Below are 14,422 nucleotides of genomic sequence, written 5' to 3'. Positions count from 1 at the left end.
ATTTATTTGATTGTTTTGTGTTTTTTCGCATTATTAAAAAAAAAAGTTAATAATCTCAATGTTTTAAAATTTTACTCCGGTTGCCACAAAAACTATATTTCATCCATAATGGCAGTTTTATTTATCCAGAGTGTGCCCGCCAAATGGCTCTACCTTAGGACTTCCGGCTCAACCTTAGGACTTTTACTCAACCTTAGCACTTTTTACTCAGACCTTAGGACTTTCGAAAGAGCACCTCTAGGTTTGTAGAACTCAAATATTGATATCGATATATGATATAAATTAGAGATGGTATATATGTAGGTTATCGCATTCAAAAATAGCTTTTTACTAGCACACACTGATTAAAATGTTTTCTTCTTAATTTTTGGATATAATATTTAAATTTTTGTTATTACAAAAAAAAAAAAAATATAAGAAGCAACATCTGTATGCAACAGATCAAGTGAGCTATTGGATGGTCAAAAAAGCGTGTGATTAGTAGATTTAGCTTGTTTTTAAATGTGTATGTGTGTGTGTGTAAGTGAGCGAGCGAGTGTAGGAGTGGGAAGTTGTTGGCTGCATGAACAAAGCGAAATTGGACTAAAAGTAGTTGACCAGCTGTTGGACTATTGAAGCAATGGCCAAGGTAATATCACAGGACACATTTGACGATGTCGTCAAGGAGAATGTGGTGGAGTTTTCTATGAGCCCTTCGGAAGCAAAAGAAGAAACCATTAAACAATTTGAGGCACAGGTGAGTCAGACTAACAACAACTTCTTGTAAAAACTGGTGCCTATTGTAAAACTTCTTTCACAGGGCATTAATCTGGCCAACATTATCAAAGACTTGTCTATCGATGCTGACACGGGCAGGCCGATTATCAACGAGACTGTGGACAAACTAAAGTCGCACATTGGGGAGAAGTCAACGGATTCAGCACAACTGCTAAACTATTTGACTGTCCTAGAGGCGGAATGCCAAAAATCCTTGGCCCATCGTGTCCTTGCTGGGAAGAATGGAGCTCATGATGCATTAATCACACTTCTGGAGCAATTAGTGACCGCGGAGGTTTTAAACGAGGAGCTGCTCATAAAATGTTTGCTCGCTGTGAATAGTCTAACCAACAAACAACCCGATCTATTTGATGCGGAAGCCCTAACAGTAGTGCTTAAGTTATTGGCACTTAAGGATCGCACTGACGTACTTTGCCTTACGCTCCAGTGGATGCAGAAGGCTTGCTTGATGCATGAAATGAATAGACAAAATATAATGAGCACAAGCGCCTTAAAGATGATGAAGCCTTTGCTTGGCAACGACAATGTGCGACTTGTCAGGGATCTAACAGCTGTGTTCCGTTTTTTGGTATTGGATGATGATATACGCGTAGAATTTGGTTGTGCACATGAGCACGCCCGACAGATAGCCAACGAAATGCTTGTTCCTCTGGTAGAGCTACTGCCCGCATTCGAAGATGTAAACATCTTGGCTGATTTATTGCTTACCTTAGGCACCTTGGCGGTACGTCAGGAATTATGCACGGTGATCGACGATGCAGGAGGTCTAAAGCTGGTCTTTGACATAATGAGTTCAAATCTCGAGCAAGTGCGTCTAAATCGTGAAGCTTTAAAGCTTCTGCGTGCGTTGGCTGGCCATGATGCTGTTAAGGCCCACATCGTACAACAAGGAGTGGCACCAATTATCAAACAGCTTTTGGAAAATCATCTAAACAATGAGACTATTGTATCCGCCGCCTTGGCCTGCATTACAACACTGACCTTGCGCGTTAAAGAACACAGTGCAGCCTTTTTTGATACAGGCATAGCTGAGATTATAGTAGAGTCACTTCGATCTCATCCTAAAAACAAAATAGTCCAACGTAATGGAGCCTGGGCCATACGCAATATGGTGTCACGTTCGCGCAATCAATCTGAATCTTGGCTATCTTATGGCATCGAAGATCTGCTTAATGCGGCCATGAAGGAGCATCCTAGTGTGGAGCAGGATATCAAAGCTGCATTGCGCGACTTGGGCTGTGCTGTGCATCTCCGCGAGGAGTGGACCGGTAAAGCGGAGAAAAAAATCGCCGCATAGATGACAACGATCCAATATATACACATATTTTATATTTTTATAAAACTTATCCTAATCACACCGATAACAACTAACTTATTAAATGCAACTGCAGCGTATAAATTAATCATAATTAAGCTATTCCTGAGACAGTCTTGGCCACTGATGATTCTCCAAACAAAAATTGCCAGCAATTATTTGCCCAATTTGAAGTTTCGCAAAGCACCAGCTTTGAGTCGCGAGTTGATATTCTTTGATAAAAGTTGTGGCTGTACCTCGCTGTCTTGTTGCCTTTCCTCTTCGTCCCGCTGGGCAAAAGGATCAGGTTTTTCGGAGCCACCTACACCATTGAACACCAAATTAGAACTTGTTCCAGCATGTAATCCTGTGCTTAGAGAGCCCAGGTTTAGGCGAGGCTTCTTGAAGATGGAATACTAAAACAAATAGGGAGAGGGGATATCAAATGAAAATTAATCATAATGTTTTAATAACTCAATTACCTTTTCGCTGAGATCACTAGTTGTTTTCCTTATAGCTCCGGTTGTTGCATGAGGACCACTAAGTATACCTCTGCTACCTTTGGTCGGCGATAGTTTTGCTTTGCTTGCTAGTAAATGGGATAGTCCCACGCTGCTGGATTTGATGTTAAGGTATGGTGAAGTCGACTCTTCAATGCGTTTGATATTCTCTTTCTGTAAGATTTTTGGGAGTTAACTAAAACAAATGAAGCTAAAATGAAATACTGACCGTTGTCGGAGAGATGGTGGTCCGCTTTTCACCTTTTTTTAGTGCAAGTATATTTTGATTCAATCCAACCGAGTTATTAAGAGAATCTGAAGCACTACTCGCTTTGCTCTCAATCTGAAATAAACCAAAATTTTATTTAACTATCGACACTCGGGTTAAACATATTTGTATACCTTCTCTTGAGCTTGATAAAGATCGCTCTCCAAGTGTGAGATGCGCTCCTCCATGGTTCTGGCGTTGTAATAAGCAATTAACAAAATGATAACATGATTCACGTTTTGAACTTACCGCTTTATTTCCAGCTCCTTGCGCAAGTCATGCTGCACCACTCGGATGATATTTCTCAATTCCGTTTTTTTGGTCTCGCTTTGACGTAACTCACGTTTAAGCGTGGCGACCCAATTGGCCAGAACATGAGGATTAGATTCATTTTTTAACAAGCGTTCCACTTCGGCGGAATTGGCATCTAGCATAGCTGAAACACCTTCCATAGTATGAATCTGCTGCTTTAATGATTTGTTTTCCTTTCTCAAGCTATCCAACACCTGACTATCACTTTTTAGCACCTTGATTTGTTCCACATAGCTGCTCATTACAAATTCATTCTTTTGCATCTTTTGCTCTAAACCTGCTATAGTTTTCATGCACTTCTTTTGTGTGTCTTTTAAGTCTTTGATCTGCTGGTCCAGCTTTTTAGTATCTTTTTCCTTGATTTTCAAGGCAAGGTTGGCATTATCCAGTTGCTCTTGCAAGGTGCCCACATCAATGCGGCTAACATCCAGGTTAGCCAGGTTGAAATAGACTCGCGTAACATTGCGGGTTGTACATTTATTGCGGCACTGCGGACATGTTTGGGAACTGCAATTTTAAAATTCTGTCTTTAATATGATTTATTAAATAGATATGGACATATGTAGCAATTACCGTTGCAGCCATTGCATGAGACATTGATGATGGAACATATGACCACATGTTGTTACATATACATCGTCTGATTGTGAGAACAGCTCGGCGCATATAACACAATTTAAATTCAACATTCTGTCATAACAGTTACTCGTTAACAACAAAAAAGACTTGCTAAAACAACAATTAATAATAGGTACGATGGAGTAATTTGCGCGCCCAAACAGATGGAACAGATGTTCCATTGATTGGGGACTGCCAGATGTTTTTGATCACCGTCTGGCAGCACTATTGAAAAAAAAATGACAGGGTCACACTGCGAATCCCAAAACCAAGTCAAAATTAATTAATTTAGAACTGCCGTGCACTTAATTTCAGTTTTAGTTTATGCCTACATTGTATGAAGTGACTCGAGTCTTAAGTAATCGCAAAGGAAAAATCGCCCTGCTCCGGTAAGTTAAAAAAAGGAGGCGCACATACAAGGGAAATCTTACATGCGCATTTCCCCACAAACAACAACAACAACACCTTGTCAACTCAACGCTAATTCTTTTATTTCTTGGACACACACTCATACACTTACCACACATATGTACACACTAACACAAAAGTGGAGCCCAGCCAGCAGCAGCAGTAAAATCAAGAAAATATAAGAACAAAAACTAACCAAGGCAAGACGGGATCGCAAAAAAAAAAAATGGCTAATATGATTAGCAATAATAACAACAAAACGAATAGCTCAACCAGTAGTGGCGCCAATTCAGCTTCCTACGCTTACAACAATTACAACAATAGTGTCAGTGGTGCCGAGAGTGGAGGCGGAGGCGGAGTTGGAGGAGGATCTGGTCGAGTACAAACATTGCGCGATGTTTGCAATATGCTGATGCCCAACCAATTCACGATACCAACAGGTGGTTGTGCTTATGACCATATTATTAACTTAATGCGAGACCTCAATCTGCAGGACGATGGTATTATCTATAATACAAAGATCAAAGCCATTGAAACTGATTTTTGCAACATAGTGCAGGACGAGACAATGTTGTGGTAAGTTTTCCCTCACATATTTTTTCTTCACGGTATACGATTGATGATTAATATTAATGTATAAATATGCATACGTATTTTGATAGATGCTTATGTATGTATTGCCGAGTGTATAGTGTATCAATTATGTCTTTGTTCAATACCCCTTCTATTTTATTTTAACTTATTTAAAATCAAAAACTGTATATTACACACAAAAATTGGAAAATGTTCAATTGGATTTGTCGAAAAACCAATTGGGACTACCCTCAAAATATTCATAAAATGGAACTATGACAAAAATTATTATATTTTTTTGGCGATTTGCTAAAAGATCGATTGCATTACCTGTGCAATATACATACGTATGGAATAATAAATGCTTCCGATTTTATAAATGTCGCAATTATAACTTCAGCTGAATTCCCTACACTTTCAAATGTCTACTTATGTATATCTCTGATTATATATTCCTCTAGTGAATCTATGGAATATATGAATGAAAAAGCCCTTTCGGATAGCGACACGGCATTAAAGTTTGCCCTTCTCTTCTCTTCGCGCAATTTTGATGCTCTGGCAATGAAGGAAACAAAAGTGCGCAGTGCCATGTTAAAAATTCTTGAGACTAACTTTATTAACGCCGATGCATATCGTGTCCATGATAAGAATCGTCTTTACAACTCTATTATTCTATTGGGAGAATATTATAATCGTGTGCGACTAGCGGATCATGCTCCCATCACAATTTTGGCCGACTCGCTGCTTAATCTGTTGATACGGGAGATAAATGACACCAGTGTTGTGATTGGCACACGCCTGGCACGTTTGGTGCTCTCACAGATTACACTTAATGGTGAATTAATGCGCAAGACCCACAAGGAGCAAATAGATCAGCTGCTATTCCATGTGAGACGCCACTTAATCCTACAACCTGCCTTGACAGCTAAAGTGAAGGCCATGCTTATGATGGTGCTGGATTTGTTTTACAGTCACTTTCGTCATATCGGGAATGAACTGGAAGCCATGTATACCGACTATCTGGTTGTGGAGGAAGGCGAGGAAGAGGATGATGGGCTGAATAACAACCAAAATGGGGGTGATTTGCAGTCTGCCCAGATCCAGGAGGGAGAAAATGGCAACAAAGTTCTTAACTCGTCACAAGAGCACGACTCTTTCGATTCGCAGCCAACTTCTACCAAGAAATGGAGCGAACAGGTGTGTGAGGACTCCTTTTGTGAGACTGAAGGCAATGAGCCAGACGATGATCAGTACGATAATGAAAACTTAAAGAATTCATATGCAGCATCATCGTCGTCACAAGGACCCCTCGACTCAAACGCCCGGGGTCGTCGTACCTATCAGCCACGCAATGCTCCCCGTCCACTAAAACAACAGCAACTTGATCAGCAATCACAAGCCAAGTAAATTGAAATACATTTAATGTGAAAACTTCTTTTAATTGTTACGTTTAAATTTCAGCAGCACCTCCGACCAATATCCCTCCATGGCCAGCAGTGAAGATCGCGATGAGTCTAAACCCCTACCCAGTTGGCGCAAGACCCGATTCAATCGGGGAAACAACGATGCTGGTGATCAGCTCAATGGACGCTCCCGTAACCAGCAACGACGGTATAGTGCCAGCTTTGACGACGATCAACATAGTGTGCGCAGTGAAGGTGGTCCTAATTTACGTTTATATAGCATACAAGATCGCAGAAAGCATTCCCAGGAGCGATATGAACGCAACCAAGTCGGTGGATTAGGGGCAAACTATAACAGCATTGTAAACTCCAATTGGGATCAACGCGATCGCGATGATCGCAGCGAACGCTCCTACATAAGCAATTATGAACGTGGAAATAGCTACAAGCGGGGTGGTCGGTACAACAATCGCAACACTTACGACAAGCCACCGCGCTTCCAGAAACAACAGCAGCAGCAGCAACAGCAACAACAGCATCATCATCATGGTCAGGCTGGTGGGCATAAGATTCATAGCGACACTTGGAGACGATCCAATACGGCAGTCAATGCATATCAGGATGAAAACTGTGCCTATAACTCCAATGGACCAGATTCGAATAGTCGAAGCTCATCGCGAGCACGCACTTTGCCGCGACCGGCTAAATCTCAAATGGATGATGGCAGCAGGAAATCGAATTATCGCTACAGTCAGAGTCCAAGCCATGCAAAAGCCGGAGGTAGCGCAGGTAGCGGCGCCCAACATAGCTTTCCTCGCTACAGCAGTCAAAGTAGCCTAGCCAGCGAAGCGTCTAGCACATTTGATCGCCGCCAGCAGCATCATTCACACCAGCAGCCACAACGACATCGCAACTTTACACGTCGGTCCCAGCCAGATATACATCAGCCGCAGAATGCAGGAAGCTGGCAGCATGAATCGCCACAGTCGCAATCGCAGTCACAGCCATCGTCAAAAGATGAAAGTGAATTGGTACGCAATGCCCAGCAGACCACCAAGTATATGAACTACCTTTCAGCGCAAAAATGAGAAAGGACATGCCCAAACAGGCGACGCGCCCAACGGCCTCTACAAGGACCTCGTTCGACCTATAGGCCAATAGTTTGTAAAGCAATCCAATAGTGAACTAGGTTTGTGCTCTAACCCAAGTGGGGCGTCCAAGCATTTTCCCCCAATAACCTTAATTGCTACTTAAAAAGTTTTCCCCATAAATAAATATATATAAAATGATTATATAGGATTCGCTGTAAACGTATGTTCTAATCAAGCGCGTGGACTGTGTTTGCCTGTCTTCAAATACAAAAAAAAAAAAAAAAAAAAAAAACAACAGAGCTCAAATCTTGGACTTGACTTGTGCCCATTAAATAAATAATGTATCTCCAATCCAACACACAAATCAATCATACTAAGGCTCAATCAAGCAACAAACAGAAAAATAAAAAAACCAAACTCAAAAATCGTATGCATTAATTACACATACAACCATTGGAAAAACAAATTATATTGTAAATAGCTTAGATTCATAGTCAGTCACCAGATCGATCACAATCCACACACATATACCCAAACACATTTTATACAATTTGTTTAGAAACTAAGTACAAAGTCATTGAAACAAAAACAAATCCTATTCTAATGAATCAAAACAAAAACAGAAATCGTAAAACATCATGTTGTTTAAATGTTACATGCACGTTGAGCATATAAATTATATTTTTTAGCTAAATATTTATATACAATATATCTAAATGTCATGTTACAATATTTGCAAAAAAGAAACCAAGATTCTACAGATTTATTAAAGAAATTATACATACAATAAAATTTTCAAGTTATTGTCGATTTTATTAAGCCCCGACTCATAATTGTAATCAAATTGGTTTCGACCTCAAAATGATATCATTCTTTATTGTTTTATTTATAGATATGTTGATAAAAGCTTACTATATTACTGCAATTGTCCTTAGCATTGCTGAGTCGTTTTTTAATGAGTGCAAACAATTGATCAATTTCCTGTAATGAGTGAGTAAACATATTCACTCGACTGACTCACTTATTTAGGTTTTCACATTTTCTTAATTTTATGAAAACTTAATTGATAGTAGATTCAAGCTTAGCTTTTTCAAGAGTATATTTGGAGAATAAATAAATAAATGAAACATCCGTTTTAGAAATGTAATAGACCTGATCAGGACTCTCAGAGAACAATAATTATGTACAGAATTGAACAGATTTGGTTACCTCTTTTTGCTCATCATCATTAAGTCATTCATAATATATGCAGTGGCGGACAAATGTATGTAACATGCAGAAGGAAGCTTCTCCGACCCTATAAAGTATATATATTCTTGATCAGGATCAACAGCCGAGTCGATCTAGCCATGTCCGTCTGTCCGTCCGTCCGTCCGTCCGTCCGTCTGTATGAACACGCAGATCTCGGAGACTATAAGAGCTAGAGCCACCAAATTTGGTATGTAGTGTGTATGCACATGTTCAGAGTTAATTGGAATTTGGGCCACGCCCCCTTACGCCCCCAGGAATGACATAAAACTATTTTTCTTTAAAAGTATAACAGCTAGAGACATCAAATTTAGTTTGTATACCCGATTAGTTAGTGCGCAGAAATTAATTGTTCAAACTTTTTGCCACGCCCCCTTACGCCCCCAGGAATCACACAAAACTGTTTTTCTTAAAAAGTATAATATCTAGAGACATCAAATTTGGTTTATATGTTCGTTTAGTTAGCGCGCAGAAACTAATTGTTTAAACTTTTTGCCACGCCCCCTTCCGCCCACGGAATTTACATAAAAGTGATTTCTTAAAAACCTATGATAGCTACCGACTTCAAATTTAGTATGTAGACTAGCTTAATAGACGCGCAGATATTGGCTATTTAAACATGTGTGTTTGTAGAGTTAGCGAGAAAGCACATAGTATAAGACATTTAAAAACAATTTAATAGACATACATTTGGTCTTCGAAATTTGAAATATTTATTTCACCAGGTGTATGGTATACCCAAGTCGACGAGTCGACTTACTTGCTTCATTTATTTTTTATACCCTTGCAAAAAGGGTATATTAATTTTGGTCAGAAGTGTGCAACGCATAGAACGAAGCATCTCCGACCATACAAAGTATATATATTCTTGATCAGCACGACGAGACGAGTCAACTAGCCATGTCCGTCCGTCCGTCCGTCCGTCTGGATCAACGCAAACTCCTCCTAGACCGTAAGAGCTACAGAGCTGAAATTTTGCACCTAGGCTTGTATATACTGCAGGGGTTGTACATCTCGGATTCAGCCGGATCGGACCACTATATCATATAAATATCTGGTTTTCCCAAAGAGAAAAAAAAAGATATTGTGAGTTAAAAGCAACGTACTTTATTATTTGAATGAAAACTTAACAGTGAGTTACAAAAATGTCTTATGGTTATACATATTTATAGGCTAAATTTGTGAGCTCTTTACTGCGATTTGATTGGCCCGAATTTAAATACTGAATTAGCGTTCTCACGGTTTTGGTTTTTAGGGGGACAATTATTATTGCAAGTGTCCAATTGTTTATAAAAACGGATGTTTACTTTAACGTTATGAATTTTAGGGGGCGAAAAATTTATATGTTATTGGGTATTGGAGTTGGATATATGACTCCCCCATCCTAAAGAAAATAGCCTTTCCTCAGGCGGATACATTGGGATATTGCGAGGGATTTTTCTCAGCTGTATAGATTGGAGTATCAATTTTGTTTATAATTTGGGACTCAATTTGTTCAATAATTGGGGTTTCAATTTTTTTCTGTGGGGGGCTCGATTGTCATTTGATCGAAAATGCTTAATTATTAATTTTTGTGGAATTGTCTTAAACTTATAGATTAAGTATGTAATCAAACTTATTATAGTAAGTACAAAAGTGGTTAATGGAATAGTTTGAAATACAGTATAATTTTTGGTGTAATTAACGAACGTTAATTATCTCTTTTGTTTGGATAAAGGAAAAAGGTTATAGCCTGGTTATATTGTTTGTTACATAAATGCTTTGGCTATAGTCAAGCAATGAATTTATTATTGATATTTCGTTTAATTGTAAGGCACAATCGTAAATTTTTATTATGTTATTGCCTTCTATTATTAAGTTGTTTTTTACGCAATTTTGTTCCATGTTACAATTATGTTTAGTTCAACGTAAATAGTTTGAAAGTTCTTTTATGTTTTAGTGTATTTACAAGTGGTTGGGATTTGATTTATAATGCCAATTATATATTCATTAGTTTCTATTTCTTTTGTATTTTTATTGAACAAAGTGTTGTCAAAATAGTACTTTTCGTATGAATTGTCTGTCAAAATATTTTTATTTCATCTGGATAAGGAAGTATCTCAAAGATAGGGGTTTTTTTTGTTATTTCTTGGGGAATGTTTGAAATGATAAATATCTCGTTTGAATTTGGTTTAAGCCAGGTGGAAGTTTTTGTATTCAATAGTTTTTCCGAATTAACATGACTTAAGTGATTATGTTTTAAAAGTTTTGGGTTGAAAATTCCTAGTCTAGTGAGCTGCATGCCCATTTCTATGTCTTCAATGTATTCTGTGAAATGCTCAAAATTAAAGATTAGAGCTTCTAATCTTACTGATTTTTCTTTTTCTTCTTCCCTGAGGTTGTTTATTACTTCTAAACCTTTATTAACAGTGTCTATTATGTAATTTAATTCGTTTGCTTTTACGCTATTGCTTTCAAGATTATTTATTTTTTCTTCTAATTCATCTTTATCGCCCTGATCAAGAGTACCAAAAAGATATTTGTATATTGAACCAATTCCGTTAATTAGTCCTCGTTTATTACGTTTTACAATGTGTATTCCATTAATTTTCCTACTTAGTTTTTCTGTTAAGTATTGAATATGGATTATGTCTTTAAATTCCTGTGCTTGTTGCATTTAATTGTTATATGTAATGTCTATTAGCGTTAAATTCACTTTTAATTAATGGTATTCAAAGTTTGTAGGTAGATCCATTTTTCCTGTTTTAAATATTAAGTAACCGTTTGGTGCTTTTACTGGGTTTATGTCAATGGATTGGCTGCATGTTAATTTTAATGTTAAAAATAGCATATTTAATCAATTGTCTTATTTGCTTTTATTAATTTTCTTTTTCTTCTTGAATTTTGATTTGTAGTGTGTGACCTTTTTTCCTCCAATTCTTTCTTTAAAATGTTTTTCGTCTAACTGATTTATTTCTCCTGTCTTTTTGAATGGAATTTTCGTTTTTGACTTTACTAATGGCGCTTGCTTAAATCTAGTGTCGATTTCGAAGTCGTGTCTATCTTCATTTAAATTGTTTATTTGATGTATAGTCTGGGGATCCTGGATAGATAAAAATGTCCGCTGGTGTTTGATTAGTTGTTTTATGTCTCGTCTTATGGTTGTATACGTAGAAAATTTTTTCAAATTTTTCTTCAATGTCATTTTCACTATCTATTATTCTGAGTTTTTCATTTACTGTTTTATGGAATCTTTCTACGTCTCAAATGCCGTTTTTACTTGATGTGATTTCTAACTTTACATTTTCATCTTGTAGCCAATTTATTAGTGCTATACACAGAAATGCTTAATCTCTGTCTGATTTTATTTCTATTGGTTTGCCCATTTCAGTGAATATTTTCATAATTTCTCTCTTGGCTTCTAACCAATCTCTAGACATTACTTCTACAAGTTTTCCAAATTTGGAGTAAATGTCAATGCATGAAAGAAATTGTAAATTGTCGATCATGTAAAAGTCCATGAAGTATTTTTCTCTGATATTATATACATATGTACATATATAGTTTCTGGTCTTATTTCAAAAGTTAGTTTCGTAGTTCTATTTTCTGTCTTTGCGATATTGCATACTGAGCATTCATTTATAATGTTTTGAGTTAGGTTTTGAAAATCGGGAAAATAATTAATCGTTTTTTCGATTCCTGGATGTAATAATTCTTTATGTTGTTTTAGGATTATTTCTTTAAATTGTGCAAACGTTTGAAGGTCCTCTAACTTAATGCTAGATTTCGAGGTTTTTGTATTTGCATTCGATTGTATTATTTCAATAAAAGCTTGTTGGAATATTCGAAAATCTTCTTCATTATGAAAATATAATACAGTGTTCTTACTGCAAAGATATCTTATGATTATATCGCTTGCGTAAGCATTGGTCATTTCTTTGTATGTTATTTTTATGTTTGTTTTATAAAAATAAGTTGTTGTTTCTGCTTTGTCTTCGGAACCTCTAATGAATTCCATTTGCCTGTTGAAATAATTAATGGGTTTTTCTACTATTGGAATGTAATTTTCATTATTCTCATGAGCACTATGTATTGTAGCTGCTGTGCTTTCTGTTGATCCTAAAAAGTGTTAATCTATTTTAATTCTGAAAAGGGCATCTGCTACGGGATTTTCTTTGTCAGGTAAATATTTAATTTAATTGTAATCCAACTCGTTTAGTTTTATTTTCCATCTTAAAAGTTCCATATTTGAAAGTAAAATTTTCACCTTCGCGGTACTGAATGTCACTGAATTCGTACAAGACTTTTTTAAGTTTTTGAGTTTCTTCGTTGTTTAAATGGTCGAGTCTATACTCATTGCTTTCTATTATTTCATTTTCAATCGCAAAATTTGTTTCTGGGCCCCTCACTGTGGGTTGGTCCACACATTCTATGTTTTGTTCTTCTTCTATTTCTTCAACATCTCTAAAATAAAATGTATAGTTTCCTAGTTTTGCGTATTCTTCTTCATAATTTATTTGGGCTTTGCAGGCTTTTAGGAAAGTTCTGCCTATCAGCATGTCGTAATTATTTGAAAATTTATGGATATAAAATTTTTGTTCTGTTGGACAAAGTTTGCTGGGTGCAAGGAAAATGAAGCAAGTAAGTCGACTCGTCGACTTGGGTATACCATACACCAGGTGAAACAAATATTTCAAATTTCGAAAACCAAATGTATGTATGTCTATTAAATTGTTTTTACATGTTTCATAGTATGTGCTATCTCGCTCACTCTACGAACACACGAGCACTCTAGCGCCGCTACTAGCCAACGGCCAATTCTGGCCTTGTGGACCGCTTAGAAAAATACGTTGATACGCATATTTTGCATGTTTCTAGTCCGATTTCAATAAAATTTGGTAGTTTTAGCGATAGTCAAAAAACTACAGGAGGAAATCGGTTTTTTCTTAATTATGGAGGCGGAAGTGGGCGTGGCAAAATATGAAAATATATATTCTCTCTACTAAGCCAGTATACATACTAACTTTAGCTTTGTTTGTTTTTGATAAAATCAGTTTTGTTTAATTTGCGGGGGCGGAAGTGGGCGTGGCAAAATTTTTAAATAGCCAGTTTCTGCGCGTCTATTAAACTAGTCTGCATACCAAATTTGATGTTGGTAGCTGTCATAGTTTTTAAGGAAATCAGTTTTATGTAAATTCCGGGGGCGGAAGGGGGCGTGGCAAAAAGTTTGAACAATTAGTTTCTGCGCGCTAACTAAACGAGTATACATATAAACCAAATTTGATGTCTCTAGCTGTTATACTTTTTAAGAAAAATAGTTTTATGTGATTCCTGGGGGCGTAAGGGGGCGTGGCAAAAAGTTTGAACAATTAATTTCTGTGCCCTAACAAATCGGGTATACAAACTAAATTTGATGTCTCTAGCTGTCATACTTTTTAAGAAAAATAGTTTTATGTGATTCCTGGGGGCGTAAGGGGGCGTGGCCGAAATTCCAATTAACTCTATATATGTACATAATACACGAGTATACATACCAGCTCTAGCTCTTATAGTCTCCGAGATCTGCGTGTTCATACGGACGGACGGACGGACGGGCGGACAGACGGACATGGCTAGATCGACTCGGCTGTTCATCCTGATCAAGAATATATATACTTTATAGGGTCGGAGAAGCTTCCTTCTGCCTGTTACATACATTTTGGCGACTTTAATATACCCTATGGGTGTATGGTATAATAATTTCTTTTAATTCTACTGCTCCTTCAATCATGTGAATTCTGGAATCTCCTAAATAGGTTTTGAAATTAAAAAAGTTTTCGGACATTTTATTAATTAAAGAGCCTGACTACACATCTCAAAGGTTTATTGTTCGTCATTATTCTGATGAAGGGCTTGTCCCTATCTCTTCTTCCGATAGATCCGAGGCATTCTGATGAAAATTTTCGGATGTG

General features: G+C 37.2%; 3 protein-coding genes across 4 annotated transcripts; 2 read left to right on the top strand and 1 right to left on the bottom strand.

Annotated features, from left to right (window-relative positions):
• The first annotated feature begins 323 nt into the window (after window positions 1-323).
• LOC137575157 (armadillo repeat-containing protein 6 homolog) lies at window positions 324-2,180 on the top strand. The gene is made up of 2 exons (XM_068287569.1): window positions 324-736; window positions 800-2,180. The coding sequence occupies exons 1-2, from the start codon at window positions 620-622 to the stop codon at window positions 2,072-2,074; spliced, it is 1,392 nt and encodes a 463-aa protein (XP_068143670.1). The 5' UTR covers window positions 324-619; the 3' UTR covers window positions 2,075-2,180.
• On the bottom strand, window positions 2,090-3,950 carry nopo (no poles). The gene is made up of 6 exons (XM_068287568.1): window positions 3,725-3,950; window positions 3,089-3,658; window positions 2,974-3,031; window positions 2,801-2,914; window positions 2,554-2,745; window positions 2,090-2,487 (listed from the first exon to the last, which is right to left on the bottom strand). Exons 1-6 carry the CDS (start codon window positions 3,838-3,840, stop codon window positions 2,248-2,250), a joined length of 1,290 nt encoding a protein of 429 aa, XP_068143669.1. The 5' UTR covers window positions 3,841-3,950; the 3' UTR covers window positions 2,090-2,247.
• A 46-nt stretch (window positions 3,951-3,996) lies between these two features.
• LOC137575154 (dentin sialophosphoprotein) lies at window positions 3,997-8,059 on the top strand. 2 transcript variants are annotated; one of them, XM_068287567.1, is made up of 4 exons: window positions 3,997-4,158; window positions 4,318-4,753; window positions 5,212-6,153; window positions 6,215-8,059. In XM_068287567.1, exons 2-4 carry the CDS (start codon window positions 4,404-4,406, stop codon window positions 7,239-7,241), a joined length of 2,319 nt encoding a protein of 772 aa, XP_068143668.1. In that variant the 5' UTR covers window positions 3,997-4,158; window positions 4,318-4,403; the 3' UTR covers window positions 7,242-8,059. The 2 variants fall into 2 exon arrangements, with proteins under 2 accessions (XP_068143668.1, XP_068143667.1); XM_068287566.1 differs by having other exon boundaries at window positions 6,212-8,059.
• The last annotated feature ends 6,363 nt before the right edge of the window (window positions 8,060-14,422 follow it).

This window comes from Drosophila tropicalis, unplaced genomic scaffold, assembly GCF_018151085.1.
Source record: "Drosophila tropicalis isolate 14030-0801.00 unplaced genomic scaffold, ASM1815108v1 contig_573, whole genome shotgun sequence".
Taxonomy (NCBI): domain Eukaryota; kingdom Metazoa; phylum Arthropoda; class Insecta; order Diptera; family Drosophilidae; genus Drosophila; species Drosophila tropicalis.
This window is presented reverse-complemented; position numbering and strand designations above follow the sequence as displayed.

Bases quoted from the DNA above. Each gene is read 5' to 3' on its own strand.
- LOC137575157 (XM_068287569.1), top strand. From the start codon at position 620: ATGGCCAAGGTAATATCACAGGACACATTTGACGATGTCGTCAAGGAG. The intron at 737-799 runs GTGAGTCAGACT...CTTCTTTCACAG, and splicing joins TTAAACAATTTGAGGCACAG to GGCATTAATCTGGCCAACAT.
- nopo (XM_068287568.1), bottom strand. From the start codon at position 3,840: ATGTTGAATTTAAATTGTGTTATATGCGCCGAGCTGTTCTCACAATCA. The intron at 3,659-3,724 runs GTAATTGCTACA...TTAAAATTGCAG, and splicing joins CTCATGCAATGGCTGCAACG to TTCCCAAACATGTCCGCAGT. The intron at 3,032-3,088 runs GTAAGTTCAAAA...TTACAACGCCAG, and splicing joins AAGGAGCTGGAAATAAAGCG to AACCATGGAGGAGCGCATCT.
- LOC137575154 (XM_068287566.1), top strand. From the start codon at position 4,404: ATGGCTAATATGATTAGCAATAATAACAACAAAACGAATAGCTCAACC. The intron at 4,754-5,211 runs GTAAGTTTTCCC...ATATTCCTCTAG, and splicing joins CAGGACGAGACAATGTTGTG to TGAATCTATGGAATATATGA. The intron at 6,154-6,211 runs GTAAATTGAAAT...TTTAAATTTCAG, and splicing joins GATCAGCAATCACAAGCCAA to CAGCACCTCCGACCAATATC.